Source organism: Boleophthalmus pectinirostris, unplaced genomic scaffold (assembly GCF_026225935.1).
Source record: "Boleophthalmus pectinirostris isolate CB_2022bp ecotype Guang Dong unplaced genomic scaffold, ASM2622593v1 HiC_scaffold_20, whole genome shotgun sequence".
NCBI lineage: Eukaryota > Metazoa > Chordata > Actinopteri > Gobiiformes > Gobiidae > Boleophthalmus > Boleophthalmus pectinirostris.
The window spans coordinates 3,963,078-3,987,983 of record NW_026571153.1 but is presented as its reverse complement, the minus strand read 5'-3'; the positions used below and the strand labels follow the sequence as shown (position 1 = coordinate 3,987,983).

General features: G+C 36.8%; 1 protein-coding gene across 1 annotated transcript in view; it reads right to left on the bottom strand.

Annotated features, from left to right (window-relative positions):
- The window catches only part of rela (v-rel avian reticuloendotheliosis viral oncogene homolog A), a 67,123-nt gene extending 43,291 nt beyond the window's left edge, over positions 1 to 23,832 (bottom strand). Inside the window, exons 1-3 of the mRNA XM_055156547.1 lie at positions 23,684 to 23,832; positions 3,931 to 3,966; positions 3,575 to 3,720 (exon numbers count right to left, since the gene is read on the bottom strand). Coding sequence (XP_055012522.1) covers positions 3,575 to 3,720; positions 3,931 to 3,966; positions 23,684 to 23,690 — 189 coding nt within the window. The 5' untranslated portion in view covers positions 23,691 to 23,832. The remainder of the gene's footprint in view (positions 1 to 3,574; positions 3,721 to 3,930; positions 3,967 to 23,683) is intronic.
- Between the last annotated feature and the right edge of the window lie 1,074 nt (positions 23,833 to 24,906).

Sequence of the window (24,906 nt, the reverse complement as noted above, 5' to 3'; positions counted from 1 at the left end):
GGGCATTCGATGAAATTTTCTTAATCGATCGTCGGAAGAATTAACGATCGATTAATCATTAACGTTTTTATATTAAAATGATCATCATTATTATTATTATCTGCACTACTAATCTGCATAAATAAACTCAACTTTACAACATATAAACCGTAGCGACTCTAGAGTCACATCAGCCCGTTTGACATTATAATGTGTTTAATTCAGTTTTGTTCAACTCTCACAGAAATGAAACTTAAAACCACATCGCTAATTTGCATAAACTCAGTGAAGATAAAACTCCAGCTCTTGTGTCGCTGATGTGGTTCAACTTCTGTCAGATTAAAAGACATGACTCAGTGGAATACAGGTTAGTGTGACCAGATTTGCGTTTGTCAAAACCAGGACACCGTACGGGGGGAGGGGGGCGGGGCCTCGTCATCCACATTGAGCGACTCTCACCTGGTAAAACTTTTTCCCACTGGACTCTGAAACATATGTGCTGCTTTATACACTGTGCACATGGACTCACACTTGTCCCGAACGCAACGGAAAGCCTGGATTTTACAAATCATCGTTAAATACACATTTGTGCTTCGGTTCGTTACAGACTGACCCACTGTTTGTGTCTCGCTCCTTCTGATGCAGAGACACATGTACACACCTGTTTGATCACGACACACACAGCAACTTACATTCAGTTTGTCGATTAAAATTAACATAATCGATGAAATTCTTAATGATCAATTATCGATTAATCGACTAATCATGCCCATCCCTAGTGGCCAGAGCCCAAACCTGCAGACAGAGAAAACATACAAGTTTGTCTCATTCTCAGTTTATGTTCAGGCGTCACGTGAAAGCTCAGAACCTCCAGAATTCCCTCCCTGAGCTGCAGAGGCTGCACTAGCACTGACTCATGTTTGGCTGCAGGAGGTGCCGGGGTTTAGGAAGAGCCCGTTCAGATCAGAGAGACGCATTTTAGGTTTAAACCAGCTGGATTTCAGCACTGAACCTGGCAACACAAATGAGAAAATCATGTGAGGCTCGTTCTGCTTCTGATTGGACAGTTTTCTAGGGAACCAAAACACCAGATTACATATTCAAATAAATTACTACTGTTTACCAAGACCATGGGACACAGATTTGTCACGTTTATGAAAGTTACAATCACGAAGCAAAGTGAGCAGCTATGATTTATGATGTAAGTATTAAGAGAAAGTCTTCTGGCTGCACAGAAGTCCGGTCTGGTTTCTATTAGACCAAGGAAACTGGTCCCAGGAAAAATATGCTCAATGTGCTGCTTTCCACACAAAGTTACACCAAAATAGAGTTAATTTGAATAAGTGAGATTCAGGAGCAGGACAACGCCTCAACCGGCTTCTCCTGTGAACCCGCGGCTCATCTCAACCACACCTCCAATTACCCAGAAGCCTCTCCCATCAACACAGTTTGTCTGAGCTACAGTATCTGCGCCCCGCCCTCTTACCCGCTCTGCTGTTTGTGTTTCTGATTTAAGACATCTACATCTACAGACGGGGAGGGGGGTCCTGTGGGCTGAGCAGACCCCCCAACTCCACTTCATCTCATCGTCATTGCAAATATATTGTTGTGGTGTGGTCCTATCAGGTCTAGACCAGGACTAAACCAGATCTAAACCAAACCTATAACCATGACCAATATTTTCTGACACCAATATCTAATTTTAAAATCCACAGCAAGGCCCACAAGCGAAGTTGAAGTAAAAATCACGAACACATTTTTCACTATTTTTCGCTATACAACTTTTATTTCCATTTTTTTCTCCATGAGTCTGTTCAAAAAGACAAATCTGATTCTAGATTTTTATATTTATATCAGCTAATACAGATCTATAGCCGATCTACACAAAATGGTACAGATTTCTTGTGTTCGTAGAGGACAGGCTCTGGTGTAAGAACTAGGGATGGGCATGATTAATCGATAATTGATCATTAAGAGTTTCATCGATTACGTTCATTTTAATCGACAAACCGAATGTAGGTTGCTGTGTGTATCGTGACCAAACAGGTGTGTACATGTGTCTCTGCACTCAGAAGGAGCGAGACACAAACAGTCGGTCAGTCTGCAACGTACCGAAGTGCATACGTGTATTTAACGATGATTTGTACAAGAAATTCCACACTTTCAGTTGCGTTCGGGACAAGTGTGAGTCCATGTGCACAGTGTATAAAGCAGCACATATGTTTTTGTGTCCAGAGGGAAAAAGTTTTTCCAGGTGAGAGTCGCTCAATGTCGATGACGAGTCCCCACCCCCCTCCCCCCGTACGGTGTCCTGGTTTTGACAAACACAAATCTGGTCACACTAACCTGTATTCACCTGAGTCATGTCTTTTAATCCGACAGAAATTGAACCACATCAGCGACACAAGAGCTGGAGTTTTATCTTTGTTTATGCAAATTAGCAATGCGGTTTTAAGTTTCATTTCTGTGCGCAAAACTGAATTAAACACATTATAATGTCAAACGGGCTGTTACTCCCCAACACTGATGATAGTATGATTTTTTTTATTTAATAAGTGGTTTTAGAGGCACTAATTGGAACATGCTGTTGTCATACATGTTGTTAAGTGAACGGTTAAACGTTAAGTCATTACTAATGTGTCTTTTGTTACTTCAGAACACACCCCTGTTTACGGTAATGTATAAAATGTACGAGCTGCTGTGATTCACTCTCTCCGTCCCGTGGCCTACACCTCTTTTCTTAAACACCGACCAGAACCTCATGATATCAATGAGGTCACAACATCGAGTGCTTCCTCCACCGGATACAACCCGAGCAGCTCCAATAACAAAATGTCCATTTAGTTAATGCCTCATTATCGGCGAACAATGCGGCTTGTAAACCAGTCGTGCCATAATAACAGGCTGTGGGTTTAGCTGCAGTTTATTTAAGATAATTATCTACGTGCGTCATCGAATCAGCAATGACGAATCGACAAATGAACAAAACCATTAGACCCGTTTTATCCACTGAACGCGGTTCGATTTCGCCGTGGGAGTACCGCTCATTGTTGCTGCTGCTGAACCGTTCTCGTGATTTGATACACGCCAATTTTCAGCCTGCTTAACTTGAATGTCTTTTATTGGGAAGCTTCCGTTTCGTGCCACTCCCTCGAGGCAGAAGATATGTCACAACCGAATCCAAAATCGTTATTGGAATACTCCCATTTTCTAATTAAAGAGCCCATACTAAGCTATTTTTGGATCTATGTTATGATGTGTAATGTTTCCTCGTCACAAACAGACCCGGAGTTGTGTTTTGTTTCATTCACACATGTTTAACACACAAACCCTGCAGATTTAGTTTTGAGAAATCTCCTCTGTTCCACCTTGTGATGTCATGTGGTAATACAGAAAGTGCTCCACTGTGTTTTTACACTCCTACACACCTTCAATCATTCAATCATTCGGATAATTTCAGCCAGTCTCTACTGAACTAAACTCCAGGTCTGTTTTTGAGGAGATAACAACATTCCAACACAACTACAAACTCTCATCAGTCAATTTTGCGTTACAAAAAAAAAAAAAAAAAAAAAAAAAATCGACTTTGCAGTACCTTGATAGCCGGGTGCGTCTTGGTGGTGTCGTTGCTCTTCTCTCCGGGGATGCTTCCGGCAGACCTCCCCTCGCACTTGTACCTGAAGCGCATGCCTCTCTGCTTGGGCTGCTCGATAATCTCTATGTACGGCCTGGACTGTTGAACTGCAAAAAAAACGGCAAAAAAAAAATCCCCTTAAGTCAACACTTACAATAAAAGTGGATGTCAACATTGTGAAATCGTGGTCGGTAAGTTCTCCTAGTGCTGTTTGCTTTTGGTAAGTGAGGAAACATCAGTTGGACAGGTCATTTGTTTGCTCGTAAAAAGAGTCTGGTTACTTATTTATAATGAAGTTTATGGGAAAAGGGACATACCTGGATTGACTGGGCTCATGCCCCAAGAATATAAGCCTGCAAAGAGAAAAACAACAATGTCAGTCATGAAAATAGGTAACGCTGAGTGTCAAAAGTATCGGAAACAATCGCTGTGCTGCATAAAGTAAAGTTCCCACGAAATAGTGCGGCATTATTAACCATGTATAACTCTATAATTGCACCATATTTGAGGGTCAAAATGTAAAACTCACTCACAGACTTTATTTATTTTACGGAAGAGGACTTTGAGAATTATCAGTCATTACAAACCTATTTCACAACGGCCGCAAGTGCCACGATGTACGGTAAATGTTCCTCCTGGTTAATGATTTTCTATGGCAAAATATCTGTGGAAATGCTTGGCACATTCTTCCACCAGCATCATAAAACTGCCCAAATTACCAAACCTTCAACCAACAAGGTCCACAAAGGATAAACATTCTAACATGAAGAATTTATTCACAACTATCAAGGGAAGAAAGATGAAAACGTAAAAGGAGAACAACGACGACGACGTATTAATGACACACTGAACAAAACTAATGTTAAGGTCATGAATAAAACGGAAGTAACTTGTTCACTCAGACTGTTTCTAGAATTAAAATTAAAAGTCAATTTCATGATGTCGAAATTAGTACAGACAGAGATTTGTGCAGTTTTGAGGCCCCCGTCCACACTAGTTCGTATTCGAGATTCGAGTAATTTTCGTTGTGGATGCAGTGTTCGTTCACACTAGTCCGACTGAAAACGACTCCAGAGACGGAACGATCTGGTGCTGCCAACTCCGACGAATTCATCTGAGTACGAATGTGTGGACGCCTGAAAACACTGATACTCTGATGTAGGTCAATGCACCGCGAAGTAATTCACCGCCAAAACACTAAGAGGCTAGAATATATGTCCATTCATAGATACGGTCTGTGCGTACGACCTGCAGACGTATAAGCTTTGAAAAGTTTACCATGAACCATCTCCAACACGACGGAAACACAGAACAGACTCACCATCAGCAGAACACCCCTCTGTCACAGAAAGAACACTCATATTCCACTGAGTCGTGTCCTTTAGTCGGACAGAAGCTGAACCACATCAGCGCACAAGAAGCGAGCTGTTTTTTTGAGCCGCTCAGTTTATGGAAATTAGCCATGTGGTTTTAAGAGTAGAAAATTCAGTTTGTCGACTGGACAAAAGTTAGTTTGGTTGAAGACGTTTCGCAGATGTTTTCGCTTCTTCAGTTCTTCGGTAAGAACTGAAGTCGACAAACTGAATTTTCTCCTCATGGATTCTACCTGGACGACTGAGAGATTCTTCGCACATGTGGTTTTAAGTTTCGTTTCTGTAAAATGTAAACAAATATGCTCAAAGCTGTGTGGATAGGGAAGGCTTGCAGATATAAACGACGTGTGTGGACGCAGATCGTTTCCGATACGGTGATACGTGGATTAGTTTCAGTGTAAACGGGGTCTAAATTTGAGACGTGTGATCTGTGAACATTTGTAGCATTCGAACTGCACAAATCTATTTATCTATGCCAATATCATGAAAACGATTTTTTATTTTTTATTCTAGAATCAGTCTGAGTGAACAAGTTACTTCTGTTTTATTCATGACCATAACATTAGTTTTGTTCAGTGTGTCACTAATGCGTCGTAATTTTTCTCCCTTAAGGTTTCGTCTTTCTTCCCTTGAGAGTTGGGGGTAAATTCTTCGTGGAAGTTCGTGGTTTATCCTTTGTGGACCTTGTTGGTTGAATATTTAGTGCTGGGACAGATTTATGAAGCTGCTGGAAAATATGCCAGACATTTACACAGATATTTTGCCATAGAAAATCATTAACCGAGAGTTACGTTTACCCTACATCGCAGCCATTGTGAAAAAGGTCTATAAAGAACCATCGAACCCATTATTTGTTAAACTTAAAGTGTTGAACTGATGCATGACATTGCTGACTAAAGTCTACTCAAAGTCATGTATAAAACAAAGTGCAGAGTGTCACCTGTAAATATTCAAAGATGTTTGAGACGAGAACAAGCCATTACAATTTAAAAAGAAACCTACATGTTTAAAAAAAACAAAAACAAATTCAGAACCAAAGTTATGAAGCGAAGCATCACTGTGAAAGGAGTTCGTTTATGGAAGAGTCTTGACAAAGAAATCAAAGAATCAAGTAGAAGAATGGCATTTAAAACTAAGCTGTTGTGCATAAAAGTGAAGCTTTCTGTTTAATATTTGTGATTAAAATGAAATGTACGGATTTGAAATGTTTTAAAGTAACTCTCAGTGTAAATGTGTCTGGAAAAGGGAAGAGTGGACCGATAATGTAAGATGACTCTTCTTTCTGTTCCTTTTCATTGATTTCAGGACCCTGTTAGTGTCTTTTTATACTTTAGGAATGAAATAAACACTTTAAAAAACTAGAATCGAAACTAGATGCTCATTTGATCAGGTATCGATACTAAAAAAAGTTACATCCACAGTTCCTTAGTATCGAAAATCAAGTTTGAAATGTTTGTATCGTGACAACACTTGTGAAAAATAAACTAAAACCGCGATAATATATTATAAAGACGCAACATGTAACTTCTGTGGTAAAGGGTCTGATCGGTTGGTTGACAAAAACAAAACAAAACAAAAAAAGACGAGACAAAAGCTTTCGAAACTAAACTATCTCTGTATCTGACCCAAATTGCGCTCACGCGACAACAACAGCACGGGAGTTCACACAAAAACTACTATTTATGCAGAAAAACAGTACAAACTAATTCTCAAACTATCATAAAAAATACTTTGACTTTTCAGTTCAGCTGTAGTGGGAAACGTAGGAGTGAAGTACAGCTACTTAATCTCAAAAGTAATGAAGTAAAAATTAAAAATATCCACTTAAAATTGTATTCAAGTAAAGGGAGCGTGGCAAAAGCTTTCAAAACTATTACGTGCGTCTTTGTATTTGACCTAAACTGCCCTCACAACATTACAACGGCACGGGAGTTCACACAGCAACGGCTATTTACGCAGAAAAAAAGTACTAGGAAACAGTATATTTATAACATCCTTGTGAATCTTGAGTTTAATCTGCTTTTATACTTTTCCAAAACGTCCAAAAATACCGAATATTATTCAGCCAACTCCCTCACTGACTTCTGCTTCCTGCGCTTGTCTCATAAATTCTTATCATCCAAATAAAATGATTAACCCTAGATAACATCGCAGTGTTTGGATCGCATTAAACGTACTGTATCTGTTACCAGGGAGATAAGCTACAGGTCAGATCTGTGGAGAGGCGATCCCACTCACAGGAAGAATACACGTTTTTCAATTCATTTATTTGTTTGTTTTGTTATTATGGGGTTTTTTTTAGCCGTATTCGCACGGGATTAGTATGACCTATGTGAATCCGTGAGTCATTCTTTCATTCGTTTTTCAAAATAAAACCAAAATGAAAAAAACAGATAATGATTCGTTTTTTCAGTTTTCCATTTTGTTTTTAAATGAATAATAGAAAAAACGGATAGCAGCCGTTTCTGGTTTCCGTGATTTAAACTGAACCAGGTCTAAACCAGGACTGAACTAGGTCTAAACCAGGACTGAACTAGGTCTAAACCAGGACTGAGATGCGTTCAGTCCCGGTCTCAGTCCCGATCACTCGACAGTCTACGCGGGCGCACCTTCGGGCCCGTCCCAACTCTCAGTCCTGTACTTTACTTTTACTATATACAATTTTTTTATAAACTTCTAGTAGCAAGAAAAATATGGCAAGGAAAAAAAAACATGAAAAAAAAAAATAGGAATAAAGGCTTTAGTGTTCCCCTGCCTTGAAACTCCCAGCTCGAGCATTAGAAAATCTAGCCTGATTCATCAGACAGTTTCACTTCGTAGAAACCATCTGACCTCGCAGCATTAGGATTCTTTCACTCGATGGTAGGCAGGTACTTTTTTGTTTAACCAATCGCTGCTGTTTGGTCGTGATGTATGTAATTTGGGGCAAATCCCATAGGAAGAAGGACCCCCATGTCCCCATGTCTGTAACTGTTGATCTGGGAAGAAATATTAATTATTTACCTGCCATGAACATAATTTGTAAGAAGCGCAACACAAGAAACTAAAGCCCCGTCCACACTAGTACGTTTTTGAGTCGTTTTCGTTGTGGATGCAGTGTTCGTTCACACTAATCCGATTGAAAATGGCTCCAGAGACAAAACGATCTGGTGCCTCCAGCTCCCACGAATTCATCTTAGTACAGACCTGATCCGGCATCGGGTGAACGCCTGAAAACACTGATACTCTGATGTAGGTCTGTGCACCGCGAAGTAATTCACTGCCAAAACACTAAGAAGCTAAAATATCTGTCCATTCATATAAACGTGTGTCTGTGTGTACGACCTGCAGACGTATAATCTCTGAAAAGCTTCACATGAACCATCTCCAACGTGACAGAAACACAGAACAGACTCACCATCAGCAGAACACCCCTCTGTCACAGAAAGAACACTCATATTCCACTGAGTCGTGTCCTTTGGTCTGACAGAAGCTGAACCGCATCAGCGCACAAATGTTTTTTCGATCGCTTAGTTTATACAAATGAGCCATGCGGTTTTAAGTTTCGTTTCTGTAAAACGTAAACAAATGTGCTCAAAGCTGTGTGGATAGGGAAAGCTTGCGGACACAGAAACGACATGTGTGGACGCAAAACATTTCTTTTACAGTGACTCGTTTCAGTGTAAACGCGACCTAAGAAAGCTACAAAAATTGTTCAAAAATCATTCAGACAATATACATACAATATATGTAATGAATAAAGGTGTTGATTTGTTTTTTTATTTATATGTATATAGATTAACTAACTTAGGTTCATAACGGGTCAAATTCAGGGAGACGTTCCAGCTGATTCCCCCCCAAAAAAGTCATGCATTCTTTGAGCAGAATAACGTGTAACAATCAAAAACGTCTCCCTGGAGCGAAACTGGTGCCAACTCCCAACCAGAAAAGTTACACAGCAAACGTTTCTGTGACCTTTCTCAGAAAATCCATGACACAAACAATTCCCGGGATTGAAAACAAGTAGTATTAAACTTCGCAACGACCTGTAGGATTTAACTGTAATTAGGGAATTATGTAATGAATCATAATTAGGTCTAGGCTTGTCCAATAAACCACACACCATTTCCATTTTCTACGTAGACACTAAGAAATTCTCAGTAACTGGGTAACGGCATGAAAACACACGCCTCTGTCTGCTTTATTTCGAAATTCTGTTTAGATTTTGATTTTCAAACTGGATCGATGTGGTCACCGAGGGCCAGTAAAAAACAGATGTTAAAACTTTGGCCTTAGTATTTTATTTTATTGTTTGCGTGATTTGAAATAGTGTCTTATTTTCAACACTTTTGAGATTTGTTCTACAGTTCTTCTTAAGTACAAATATTAAAGTACCAGTTTATGTACTTAAAGAGTAAAAAGTAAACGTATTTTGCACAAATTTTGAGCCATAAAAAGCTTCAAGTGTAGTGATTTTGATATCGGTTTGGCTCAGTGTTTTTAGCAAGTCTCAAACGTCATAAATAAAAAAAAAAAAAACAGTTTTACTTCTACTTTAGTTCAGTTGAAGTGGGAGATGTAGGAGTGAAGTGCAGCTACTTACTCTCAAATATAATGAAGTAAAAGTTAAAAATATCCACTTAAAAATGTAAAGATACCTACATTTTTTACATTTTTACTACTTATTTTTTCGTGATTTTAAGTAGTATCTTATTTTCAACACTTTTGCTATTTGTTCTTAAGTACAAGAATTAAAGTACCGTATTTATACCGTACCGTAAACGTATTTCGCACAGATTTTTACATATCAAAATCACTACGTTTGAAGCTTTTTATAATCGTTTGTGTAGAATTTTGTTCAACAAAAACTTTTTTTTCTAGCCGTTTTTATTGGCTCAAATTATGATTTAAAAATAAACGCTCAGTCTTGCCATGACTCAAACTATACTTTTATTTTTCAGTTCAGTAGAAGTGGAAAATGTAGGAGTGAAGTACAGCTACTTACTCTCTAATGTAATGAAGTAAAAGTTAAAAAATATCCACTTAAAAATGTAAAGATACACAAAAGTTTTACCTTTTTACCACTTATTGTTTCATGATTTGCAGTAGTATAACTTTTGCTATTTGTTCTTAAGTACGAGTGTTACAAGTACAAGTACAAATTATACCATGTAGTAATAGTATAATTCCAAAGTAATGACGTAGTGTGATGGAATGTAAAAACTATGGGCTAGGAACCAGAAGACTAGATAGACATTAAAGTACCGTATTTATATCGTACCGTAAACGTATTTTGTACAAATTTTGAGATGTAAAAAGCTTCAAATGTCGTGATTTTGATCAAGGTTTGTGCTGGATTTTGTTAAACAGAAAACATTTTTTTCTTGCCAGTCTTGCCAAGCATGACTCAAACGATCATAAAAAAATACTTTTACTTGTCAGTTCAGTACTGGAAAATGTAGGAGTGAAGTACAGCTATTTACTCTCAAGTAAAAGTTAAAAATATCCACTTAAAAATGTACAGATACCTAAAACTTTTACCTTTTTACTACTTATTTTTTTCGTGATTTGAAGTAGTATCTTATTTTCAACACCTCTGCAATTTGTTCTTAAGTACAAGTATTAAAGTGCTGTATTTATACCGTACACGCATTTTGCACAAACTCTGAGACATAAAAAGCTTCAAATGCAGTGATTTTGAAAATGGTTTGTGCTGAATTTCGTTCGACAGAAAACGTTTTTTTTAGCCGTTTTCATTTCTGTATTTTGTTTTGCTCAAATTATGAACTAAAAATAAACGCTCGGTCTTTTCAGCAGGTCTCAGACCATCGTAAAAAATACTTTTACTTCTACTTCCGTTCAGTTGTAGTGGAAAACGTAGGAGTGAAGTGCAGCTACTTACTCTCAAATATAATGAAGTAAAAGTTAAAAATATCCACTTAAAAATGTAAAAATACTTAAATTTTTTTTTTACCTTTTTACTACTTATTTTTTCGTGATTTGAAGTAGTATCTTATTTTCAACACTTCTGCTATTTGTTCTTAAGTACAAGTATTAAAGTACTGTATTTATATCGTACCGTAAACATATTTTGCACAAATTCTGAGACATAAAAAGCTTCAAATGTCGTGATTTTGATCACGGTTTGTGCTGAATTTTGTTCATCAGAAAACGTTTTTTTTCTAGCTGTTTTCATTTCTGTATTTTGTTTGCTCAAATTATGAACTAAGAATAAACACTCGGTCTTTTCAGCAGGTCTCAGACCATCGTAAAAAATACTTTTACTTCTACTTCCGTTCAGTTGTAGTGGAAAACGTAGGAGTGAAGTGCAGCTACTTACTCTCAAATCTTTTACCTTTTTACTACTTATTTTTTCGTGATTTGAAGTAGTGTTTGATTTTCAACACTTCTGTTATTTGTTCAACCATTATTCTTAAGTACAAGTATTAAAGTACTGTATTTATATCGTACCGTAAACGTATTTTGTACACATTTTGAGACGTAAACTGCTTCAAATGTCGTGATTTTGATCACGGTTTATGCAGAATTTTGTTCAACAGAAAATGTTTTTGTCTAGCTATTTTTAATGGCTCAAATTATGATCTAAAAATAAATGCTCTGTCTCGCCAGCATGACTCAAACGATCATTAAAAATACTTTTACTTGTCAGTTCAGTACTGGAAAATGTAGGAGTGAAGTACAGCTATTTACTCTCAAGTAAAAGTTAAAAATATCCACTTAAAAATGCAAAGATACCTATATTTTTTACCTTTTTACTACTTAATTTTTCGTGATTTGAAGTAGCATCTTATTTTCAACACTTTTGCCATTTGTTCTACCATTATTCTTAAGTACAAGTATTAAAGTACCGTATTTATACCGTACCGTAAACGTATTTTGTACAAATTTTGAGATATAAACTGCTTCCAAATGGTTTGTGCAGAATTTTGTTCAACAGAAAACGCTTTTTAGATCAAATTATGATCTAAAAATAAATGCTCAGTCTTGCAAGCATGAGTCAAACGATCATAAAAATAATTTTACTTGTCAGTTCAGTAGAAGTGGAAAATGTAGGAGTGAAGTACATCTATTTATTCTGAACTAGAAATTTCCACTTAAAAATGTACAGACACCTAAAATTTTTTACCTTTTGACTACTTTTGAAATGGTAGATTTTGTTCCAACACTTTTTCAATTTGTTCTACCATCAACAAAAACAGTTTCATAAGATCTGCAGTTCATTACATTCCATTTTATTTACAACCAGCGTCCAAACCGTTCGTGTCATTGGGGTCGATGACACAGCCCCACACTTGCTCAGCACATAGTTGAGGCGTAGCTCGCTCGCATTGTGTGGAAATGTACCCGACCACGCCGCGTCCAAGAAGGTCAAAGGGCACGGAGCTCACAACCGCGTCCCGGCGAAAGCATAATCGCTCGTCATAAAGCGTCAAAAGCGGCGGAGCATGGGGGGGGGAAAGAAACAAAAGCTGGCTATAGCGTGTCCGCAGGATCCGTGTTGTGCTGCTTTTAAATGGAAACGGATCCAGGCGGTGTCGCGTTTCAGGGCTTTTGAGGCGGATTGTGGAGGTTTGAAAGGAGAAGTGGAGGTGTAACGGGGTAGATCAGGTGAATGTGCTCCTCCCAAAGAAAAGTGAAAGAGCTGAGGGGGGAAAAAAAAAAGTGAGATTTTGTTGTCCGAGTTGGAGCTTGTTTGTAGCCATGGGTGATAGCTTCAGAAATTTAATGCACGCTGCTATTTAAACCTTTTGTTTTTTAACAACAAATAGTAAAGTGCCGCTACTCCAACAATGAAAAGAAAAGCAATGTCGAAGTAGATGCTTGAAAAATAATGTTTATGCCACTACTCTGACAATAAACAGACCTTTTTCACAACGGCCGGAAGAGCCGCGATGCAGGGTAAATGTCACTTCCGGTTAATGTTTTTCTTTGCCAAAATGTCTGTGTAAATGTCATGTGTATTCTCCACCAGCTTCATAAATTTGCCCCATCACCAAATCTTCAACCAACGAGGTCCAGAGAGAATTTATCCACAACTATCAAGGTAAGAAAGACGAAAGTTTAAAGGCGAACAACGACGGACGCATTAGTGAACTACTGAGCAAAACTAACGTTATGGTCATGAATAAAATATAAGGAATAAGTAATTCATTAATAAGTAACTTGATAACTCTGACTGATTCTAGAATTAAAATTTAAAATCTATTTCATGATGTAGATCAGACATGTCAAACTCAAATACGTATTAGAACTGCCCACCGGCTACAGATAGGCTATAGAGACATTATTTATTTAAAGTTTTGTTATTATTTTAAATTCTGCTTGTTCTGTTTAAATGTTTAAACAAAACTATTATTAAACATTTATTTTAATAAGAAAAGGTTTAACGTTACATATCTGAAAAGAGGAGAAAACATGCAGATGTTGTTGAAATTTTTCAATAAATATTTAGTTTGGCCCACGACTTAGTCCCAGTTTTTAATTTTGGCCTCTGTGAATTTGAGTTTGACGCCCTTGATGTAGATACTTGCATAAACAGAGAGATTTGTGCAGTTCAAATGCTACAGATGGTGTCTGGTGACTTAAACCAGATTACATGTCTAGCATTCAAACTGCACAAATCTCTCTATCTATGCCAATATTGAAATCATGAAATTGATTTTTAATTTTAATTCTAAAATCAGTGTGAGTGAACAAGTTCCTTCTGCTTTATTCATGATCATAGCGTTAGTTTTGTTCAGTAATTCACTAATGCGTCGTCATTGTTCTCCTTTAAGCTTTCGTCTTTCTTACCTTAACAGTTGTGGATAAATTCTTCATGGATGGAAGAATGTTTATCCTTTGTGGACCTTGTTGGTTGAAGATTTGGTGATGGGACAGATTTATGAAGCTGCTGGAGAATACGACACACATTTACTCGTACATTCTGCCATAGAAAAGCATTAACCGGAAGTGAAGTTTAACCGACATCGCCACACTTCCTGGCATTATGAAAAAGAAAAGAGTAGCGGCATAAACATTGTTGTTCAAGCGTCTACTTCAACATTTCTTTTTTTTTCCATTGTCAGAGTAGCGGCACTTTACTATTTTTAACATTCCGCTTTTCCGACATGAATAATATTAATGTGATAGCCTATCATACTTTGCGCTTCCATATATCATAAGATGTTTGGGCCGCTGCAAAGCTCTTGATCAGAGAAAACTTCGGCCACATACAGCAGGATATCAGACAGTGGAAAACAGTCACACACTAGATAAGAGACACAAAACATAGAATTTGTTATTAGAATTTGCTTTCATATATAGTTCCATGTGGTCTTATAGAGTTACTAGTTCCGATGTACGTCGAAAACTATTCAGGAAAGGTTCAAATCTATCCCGTTTATGTTTCCTGGCCAATTGAGACTCTCTGTATCTTTTATTTTTTATACAGCTTGATACGAGTCTGTTCTCCACATCCTCTGTTGTGTCTCGGGCCAAACATGATAGTGCAATTACATGTGTTTATTTTCAGTGACGCACGGGAAATGACGGAGCTCCCTCCCCTATCGCTCATGAATAAACTCTAACTTATAATAGTAAGCAGTTTTGGAACTAGTTTTAGTATTGATTAGTATCTGAGTAGCCACGTAGCACACTTTGCTTAAAAAAAACTAAACAAAAAAACAGACCAGATATAGCCTAGTATGTTTTGACGCTGAAAACAATGCTAGCCCCAGAGCCGTGGCTAATAAACAAAGCCCATGATTCATGAACTTGTCGTGTTTAGAAGTTCATCCGAGAATAAAAATGAAAATGTTGTGTTGCTACATATAGCATCATTAACATAACATGGCATGTGATATAAAGAACATAATTGTGTAAGGATTTGTGGGTTTCAATTAGCCACAGTTTATTTTTATGTTAAAAATGATGCTAGCTCGATAGCACGTGGCTAATATGCATAATAAGCAAAGCCCAAGATTCATGAACTTGTCGTGTTTAGAAGTTCAACCGAGAAAAGAAAAGAAAACAAAAATGTTGTGTAGCTACATATAGCATCCTTAAGATAGCATGGCATCTGATATAAAGTACAAACAAGTCCGCAGTTCATGAACTTAGTAATGTTTAGAAGTTCAAACGAGAAAAAAACAAAACAAAAACATTGTGTAGCTACATATAGCATAATTTATAAGCACGGGGCTAATCAGCATAGTAAACAAAGCCCAAAATTCATGAACTTGTAGTATTTAGACGTTCAACCAATAAAAAAACAAAACAAAAACGTTGTGTAGCTACATATTGCCTCCTTAACATAACATGGCATCTGATATAAAGTACGTAATTGTGTAAGGATTTGTGGGTTTTATTTCGCTTTACTGTATTATGACGTTTAAAATGATGCTAGCTCGATCGGCATAATAAACAAAGCCCATTATTCATAAACTTGTAATGTTTAGAAATTCAACTGAGAAAAAAACAAAACAAAAACATTTTATAATTACATGTAGTATCCTTAATATAACATCTGATATGATATAAAATACATAATTTGTGGGTTTCATTTAGCTATAGTGTATTTTGACGTTTAAAATGATGCTAGCCTGATAGCACGTGGCTAATTAGCAAAATAAACAAGTCCACAATTCATGAACTGTGTTTAGAAATTCAACAGAGTAAAGACAAAACAAAACTTTGTGTAGCTAAAGATAGCACCTTAAGATAGCATGGCATCTGATATAAAGTACAAACAAGTCCACAGTTCATGAACTTAGTAATGTTTAGAAGTTCAACCGAGAAAAAAACTAAACAAAAGCATTGTGTAGCTACATATAGCATAATTTACATAACATGGCATCTAGGTCGATAGCATGTGGCTAATCGGCATAATAAACAAGTTCACAACTCATGAACTTGTAGTGTTGAACTTGTAGTGAACTTCTAGTTCAACTGAGAAAAAAACTAAACAAAAACGTTGTATAAACACATATAACATCCTTAACATCACATCTGATCTGATATAAAGTACATAACTGTGTAAGAATTTCCGGGTTTCATTTAGCTATAGCGTATTTTGACTTTTAAAATTATGCTAGCTTGATAGCATGTGGCTAATCGGCATAGTAAACAAAGCCCAAAATTCATGAACTTGTAATGTTTAGACGTTCAATCGAGAAAAAAACAAAACAAAAACATTGTGTAGCTACACATAGCATCCTTAACATAACATGACATCTGATATAAAGTTCATAATTGTGTAAGCATTTGTGGGTTTCATTGAGCTATAGCGCATTTTGACGTTTAAAATGATGCTGGCTCAATAGCACGTGGTTAATCAGCATAATAAACAAACAAGTCCACAGTTCATGAACTTGTAGTGTTTAGACGTTCAACCGAGTAAAAACAAAACAAAAATGTGCAGCTACATATAGCATAATTTACGTAACGTGGCATCTGATATAAAGAACATAATTGTGTAAGGATTCGCCGGTTTCATTTAGCTATAGTGTATTTTGACGTTTACAATGATGCTAGCCTGATAGCATGTCGCTAATCGGCATAATAAACAAGATTCCCAATCCCAAGATTCATGAACTTGTAATGTTTAGACGTTCAATCGAGAAAAAAACAAAACAAAAACATTGTGTAGCTACACATAGCATCCTTAACATAACATGACATCTGATATAAAGTTCATAATTGTGTAAGCATTTGTGGGTTTCATTGAGCTATAGCGCATTTTGACGTTTAAAATGATGCTGGCTCAATAGCACGTGGTTAATCAGCATAATAAACAAACAAGTCCACAGTTCATGAACTTGTAGTGTTTAGACGTTCAACCGAGTAAAAACAAAACAAAAATGTGCAGCTACATATAGCATAATTTACGTAACGTGGCATCTGATATAAAGAACATAATTGTGTAAGGATTCGCCGGTTTCATTTAGCTATAGTGTATTTTGATGTTTACAATGATGCTAGCCTGATAGCCTGTCGCTAATCAGCATAATAAACAGTTCCCAAGATTCATGAACTTGTAGTGTTTAGAAGTTCAACCGAGAAAAAACAAAACAAAAATATTGTATAGACACATATAACATCCTTAACATGACATCTGATCTGATATAAAGTACGTAATTGTGTAAGGATTTCCGGGTTTCATTTAGCTATAGCGTATTTTGACTTTTAAAATTATGCTAGCCTGATAGCACGTGGCTAACCGGCTCAATAAACAAAGCCCAAAATTCAATCTAGAAAAAAACAAAACAAAACAAAACAAAAACATTGTGTAGCTATATATAACATTTACCTAACATGGCATCTGATATAACCGGTACATAATTGTGTAAGGATTTGCGGCTTTAATTCAACTACAGTGTGTTTTGACGTTTAAAATGACACTAGCTCAATAGGACGTGGCTAATCTATATAATAAACAAGTCTACAATTCATGAACTTTTGGTGTTTAGACAAAACAAAAGTAGTGTAGCTACATCGGGGATCATTTACATAACACGGCATCTGATATAAAGTACATAATTGTGTAAAGATTTGCGGGTTTCATTTAGCTATAATGTATTTTGACGTTTAAAATGATGCTAGCCCCATTGGCATAATAAACAATTCCACAATGCACGAACTTGTAATGTTTCGACGTTCAACTGAGAAAAAAACAAAGCAAAAACATGGCATCTGATATAAAGTACATAATTGTGTAAGAATTTACGGATTTCATTGAGCTATAGTGTATTTTGAGGTTTAAAATGATGCTAGCCTTATAGCACGTGGCTAATCAGTATAATAAACAAGTCCACAATTCATCAACATGTAGTGTTTAGAAATTCAACCGAGACAAAACAAAACATACGGAATCATTTACATAACATGGCATCTAAAATAAAGTACATAATTGTGTAAGGATTTGTGGGTTTCATTTAGCTATAGTGTATTTTGACGTTTAAAATGAGACCAATAGCACGTGGCTAATCGGCATAGTAAACAAAGCCCAAAATTCATGAACTTGTAATATTTAGAAGATCAAGAGAGGAAAAAAACAAAACAAAAAAATTGTGTAGCTACATATAGCATTTACATAACATGGCATCTGATATAACCGGTACATAATTGTGTAAGGATTTGTGGATTTAATTCAACTATAGTGTGTTTTGACGTTTAAAATGATGATAGCCCGATAGCACGTGGCTAATCTGCATAATAAACAAGTCTACAATTCATAAACTTTTAGTGTTTAGACAAAACAAAACAAAACAAAAGTAGTGTAGCTACATCAGGAATCATTTACATAACACGGCATCTGATATAAAGTACATAACTGTGTAAGAATTTGCGGGTTTCATTTAGTTATAGTGTATTTTGACGTTTAAAATGATGCCAGCCTGATAAATAATAAACAAGTCCACAGTTTTTTTAGTTTAGACGTTCAACCAAGGAAAAAAAACAAAACAAAAACATTGTGTTGCTATATATAGCATCATTTACATAACATGGCATCTGATATAAAGTACATAATTGCGTAAAGATTTGCGGGTTTCATTTCGCTATAGTGTATTTTGACGTTTAAAATGATGCCAGCTTGATGTGCATAATAAACAAAGCCCATGATTATGATTCATGACCTTGTGTTGATAAAGCCATGGGAAGTTTAAATTACACGTTATAATGTCATTTCCTCATTAAAAACAAAGCCGGAGTTGTGTTTTGTTGCTTTCACACATGTTTAACACACAAACCCTGTTCCAACTTGTGATGTCATGTCATAAAAACATCAGTCACTAGAATTATTTGGACAATTTCAGCCCTGGAATTGCCAATCTTTACTGAAATAAAAGTAAAAAGTATAGCTGTAACTTGAAAACTATCGCAGGGTGAAACGGAGCATTTTGAGCTTTGGAAATGTAGACAGACTAAATAAAAGATTACTGAAAAACGTGTAAATAAAACAAAACACAACTCCTGGTATGCTTTTGACGAGATAACGACACTCTAACACGGCTTTAACCTCACAAGAGTTAAGTATACAAATCTTTTAACGGGGCACCTAATAGGTTGTAAAGTGCGTAGCTGTGTATAGATTTGCGGCTGTAATTTAACGACAGAAGTGATTCCATAATGAGTCCCCGCAGCAGTCCCGCATTCCAGACAGTTTTTGTTGATTAATCATTATAGACGGGAAACCAAACGCAATTAAAAGTTATTGCGAAAAACAGTATGTCACTGTTTTACTGTATTACCTAATGTCCTCGACCGACAAAGCAAGTCACGAATTATAGTTCACAGGATGTTAAAGGTACGATATTACGAGAAATTTACTCCTTTGTGAGCTTTAAGTCATGTTAGAATCTTATTACTTCCTCAAAAACAGACCTGGAGTTGTGTTTTGTTTCATTTACACATGTTTGAGTAACCGTTTATGATCAGTCCAAAGTTCACAATGCTCCGTTCCACCTTGTGATGTCATGAAGAGGTAGTTTTCAAGTTATCAGTTCCTTTTACTTTTACTTTCGTAGCAAGAATGGGACAATTTTCCACAAAATGAGACGAGACACGAGACTGGAACTTCAAGAACGAGAGTTGGACATTCTTTAGGCCAAGGCATGTCCAAACTATGGTCCGTGGCCCAAACGTGGCCCTCAAACAAACTTTTCTTGGCCCTCAGGCTTCCAGGCCCAAATGACCTTGCATCGCTTAAAAATTAACTTTTTTACTGCAAGTTTTTTAATGTTTAGTGTGTTGTTTTAAGGATCTAAGCATGAATAAAGACGGTGATGGTTCATTCTAACGTGATAAACATGCGCATACTTCAATTATTCTGCTTTATCTGTGTTTAGACATGTGGCCCTTGATGAAAAAAGTTTGGACACCACTGCTTTAGGCTATAATACATAAATTGTGCAAATCCAGTTCCTAATTTTAGACTTTTAGATTTACTTTATATCATATTTTCGCTGTCATTGTAGATCTGCGTTTTGAGATTACAGTTTCTCAAAAATTTAATACACCAGTACTTAAATTTAGTTTTTAAATTCAATCCAAACTTAAAAACAAATAAACAAAAAATCTCACAAGATAATTTTCAACCTGTGTGCGCAATCTCTTTGTCCATCCCTGTTTGGTAAAAATTGGCAATACCGGGGCTGAAATTATCCAAATGATTCTAGTGAAAGTGTTTGGAGTTTAAAAACACACTTCCTGTATCACCACATGACATCACAAGGTGGAATTGGGCTTTTTTGTTCGAGAGAAGAACTCTAAAGAAGTCTAAACGTGCTGGGTTTGTGCGTTAAACATGTGCGAACGAAACAAAACACAACTCCAGGTCCGTTTGCGACGAGGAAACAACATTATAACACAGATTTAAATGTTATTGCTCTTGGAATCTACCCTGGAGCAAGCTGGTGTTACCAGTAAGATCTGCGGAGAGGTGGGAATGCGTGTTTTCCAGGTATTTTGGAGCAGTAACAACACGTGTCAAGAGTGAACAAAAGGCGGATTTCCAAAATTCCAAGAAACATGCCACGCTTTTACACGAAGTCGAGCAGGTAACAGAAAAAACAAAACGGAAAAGTTACAGAGAACAACTTTTAATTTCACACTTCACCGCAAACGTACAACTTGAAATGAACTATTAAATGTTTTATGAAGTTATTATAGATGTTGTTCTGAAATGAGCACCATCAAATAACTGAAAATTTGAATAAAAATGTTATTAAAAAGGCTTATATTACAAGATTTTCCATTCTGTTTTTATAATGTTGTTTCCTTGTCAACCTTGTGTTACAGGAAATTGCTCCACTGTGTTTTTAAACTCCAAACACCTTCACTAGAAACATTTGTATAATTTCAGCCCTAGAAGTTCTAATTAATCTTACTGAACTTAAAGGGAAAAAGGTCAAGTTTGGAGCTTTGGAGATGTAGACAGACTAAAAATAAAAGAGTTGCTCAAACAAACGTGCGTGAATAAAACAAAACAAAGCACAACTCCAGGTCTGTTTTTGAGGAATAACAACATTATAACATGGATAAAAGCTTAGAAAAGTCAGTTTTGCACCATATAGAACATTAAAGCATGCAATAATACGCTTTAAAATCACAATCGAACCGTTGCTAAAGCCAGAATTCACTTTGAAATATTGAATTCTTAAGAGATTTAAATTCATTTCCGTCAGTGTGATCTCCACTGGGGGCGGTACAGAGATTTTCTCCCAAACTGAAAACCTTCCTTTCCATCTTATGTGTACAAAACGTGCTCCACTGTGGTTTTAAACTCTTCACACCTTCACTAGAATCATTTGGATAATTTCAACCTTGCGAATCTCTACTGAACTAATGGAAAAAGGCAGTGTTTTGCGCTTTGGAGATCCAGACAGACTAAAAATAAAGAGTTACTCAAACAAACGTGTGTGAATGAAACAAAACAAAACACAACTCCAGGTTTGTTTTTGAGGAGTAACAACATTTTAACATAGCTAGACACTCAGAAGTTAAATTTTGCGCAATGTAGGACATTTAAGTACGCATTAATACGCTTTAAAATCCCAATCAAACAGAAAACCAGAATTTACTTTGAAATATTGAATTCTTAGAGATTTAATTCATTTCGATCAGAGTGATCTCCACTGGGGGTGGTAACAGAGTTTTTTGCACAAACTGAAAACACTCTGCTTCACTTTGTGTGTACAAGAAGTGCTCCACTGTGTTTTTAAACTCCAGACACCTTCACTAGAATCATTTTTTTGAAAATTGCGATGGAACTGAACTAAACAGAAAAGGCTGAGTAATTCTTCATTATTAGTCTGTTTACATCTCCAAAGCTCCAAACTCTAACAAACGTGCGTGAATAAAACAAAACAAAACTCCAGGTCTGTTTTTATGGAGTAACAACATTACAACATGTCTAAAACCTCACCAAAGTCAATTTTGCGCAATGTAGGACCTTTAAGCACTCATAAATAAACTTTAAAATCTCAATCACACCATTGTTAAAGCCAGAATTCACTTTTAAATATTGAATTCTTAGAGATTTCAATTCTGGAGGCAGTAGAAGGTTTTTTTTCACAAACTGAAAACACTCTGTTCTACCTTGTGTGTACAAGAAGTGCTCCACTGTGTTTTTAAACTCCAAACACCTTCACTAGAATCATTTGGATATTTTCAGACCTGCAATTGCGAATCTCTATTGAACTAAATGGGAAAAGGTCAAGTTTTGAGTTTTGGCGACGTAGACAGACTAATAAAAAAATAAAGAGTTAAACAAATGTGCGTGAATGAAACAAAAACAAAACTCCAGGTTAGTTTTTGAGGAATAACATTATAAAAAGAAATGGTAGAGTTTTTCGCTTTGGAGATGCAGACAAACTTTTTAATTTTAACATAGCTAGAAACTCAGAAAAGTAAATTTTGCGCAATGTAGGATGTTTAAGTACGCATTAATAAACTTTTAAATGTTGAAGTCTTCGAGATTTCAATTCATTTCCATCAGTATGATCTACATTGGGGGCAGTACAGAGTTTTTTCACAAACGAGAAACCCTCTTTTCCACCTTGTGTGTACAAGAAGAGCTCCACTGTGTTTTTAAACTCCTCACACCTTCACTACTATTGCAGCCCTGGAATTGCTAATCTCAATTGAACAAAAGGGAAAGGGTCGAGTTTTGGGCTTTGGAGTTCCAGACAGACTAATAATAACTCAAACAAATGTTATAACATGGCTAGAAACTCAAAACAATCAATTTTGCGCAATGTAGGACGTTTAAGCATTAATACACTTTTAAATCCCAATCAAACTGTTGCTAAAGCCACAATTCACTCTGAAATATTGAATTCTTAGAGATTTAGATTCTGGGGGCGGTACAAAGTTTTTCTCACAAACTGAAAACACTCTGTTCCATCTTGAGTGTACAAGAAGTGCTCCATTGTGTTTTTAAACTCCAATCACCTTCACTAAAATAATTTGGATATTTTCAGACCTGGAATTGCAAATCTCTATTGAACTAAATGGGAAAAGGTCAAGTTTGGAGCTTTGGAGTTCCAGACAGACTAAAAATAACTCAAACAAACGTGTGAATGAAACAAAACAAAACTCCGGGTTTGTTTTTGTGGAGTAAGGTCGAGTTTTGAGCTTTGGAGATGTAGACAGACTAATGATAAAGAGTTATTCCAACAAGCATGCGTGAATAAAACAAAACAGAACCCAACTCCAGGTTTGTTTTTGAGGAATAACAACATTATAACATGGCTAGAAACTCAAAAAAGTCAATTTTGCGCAATGTAGGACCTTTGAGCACGCATTAATAAACTTTAAAATCCCAATCACACCATCGTTAAAGCCAGAATTCACTTTTAAATGTTGAATTCTTAGAGATTTCAATTCATTTCCGTCAGTGTGCTCTCCACTGGGGGCGGCTGTGCGCATGGTCCGCCTCAGGTGAGCCCGCAGCCGCTCCAACTCCTTAACACTACCGCTTTAAACCGAGACGACATTTTGTTCCCTAAACATCTCCCGAATGCAGACGGACTGGTTCCGCGTAAATACGATTTCTGCTCCAGCCAAGACTCCATTTGCTTTCGCTGGCAGCTTCCTCCACTCCTCTGTGTGCGCGGGGCTTTCCCTTGAGCGCAAAACAACTCGCTGTCAATCACGCACACACGTTTACGCGACAAAACCACACGAGAGACGCGCGTAACGGAGCTGTACGTACCCGCCATGGCTCCCCCCTTCGTCCGGTCCGGCGTCGGGGTGGGTATCAGTTGTTTTCGGTGGAGATACTGCACTAGAAAAACGCGACGGTGTAAAGTGTAAAAGTTTCTTGACAGAGTTGTGAGCTGTCTGTGGCGTCGCCCCCTTGGGTCCGCCCCGCTGCGTCCTTTGCGTCAAGCTGGAGGAAGTACGCGCGGCCATTTCCGGTTTGTTTGGTAGGCAAAATTAAACAGTGAAAACTAAGCTAACACTATTGAACAATGTGAGCTATTTCTATAAAACATAACCTGTTGGGGAGTAACAGATTACATGTACCAGAGTTACGTAATCAGAGTACAAATGATGAGTAACTGTATTCAGTTACAGTTACTGTTTCAGTGAGTGGGAATTGGATTACAGTTACTTTGTTGAAATAAATGGATTACACGGCGGTATTTGCCTGTTTTCACATTTTGGGCTGTATCCCTTCTTTTTTTCTTTCTTTTTTTTTTTTTTTAACCAAGTCTAAACCAGGACTAATTCAGGATTGAACCAGGACTGAACCCAGGTCTAAACTAGATATAAACCAGGACTAAACCAGAATTAAAACCAGGTCTACACTAGATCTAAACCAGGTATAAACTAGATCTAAACCAGATCTAAACCAGGTCTAAACCAGGACTAAAACCAGGTCTAAACTAGATCTAAACCAGGGCTGAAACCAGGTCTAAACTAGATCTAAACCAGGTCTAAACCAGGACTAAACCAGGACTAAAACCAGGACTAAAACCAGGTCTAAACTAGATCCAAACCAGGACTAAAACAGGATTTAACAGAACTAAACCATGCTGCGTGGACGTGTCTCCTCTTCTTCTATCAATAATATTTTTAATAAGGTTCAGTAAAGTCTGGGCTTTTCATTTTCTTTTAACATTTTCACATTTTATGTGAAGATTTCCTCGTCTTTGTTTCTCTACAGCAAATCAAGTAATCCAAAGTATTCAGATTACATTACTCACTGTAAGTAATTTAATGGATTATGTTACAAACTACATTTTGGGGTATGTAATCTGTAATTTGTAGGGGAATACATTTTAAAAGTAAACTTCCCAACACTGAACATAACACTAGAATATTACTTCTATCAACTTAAAAACTTTCCTATAGATTTCAGTTTACAGTATAATTGGATTTACACTTTCCACTTGTGTGTTTTTGTTCGATAAGGCCACATTTCTCTAGCAC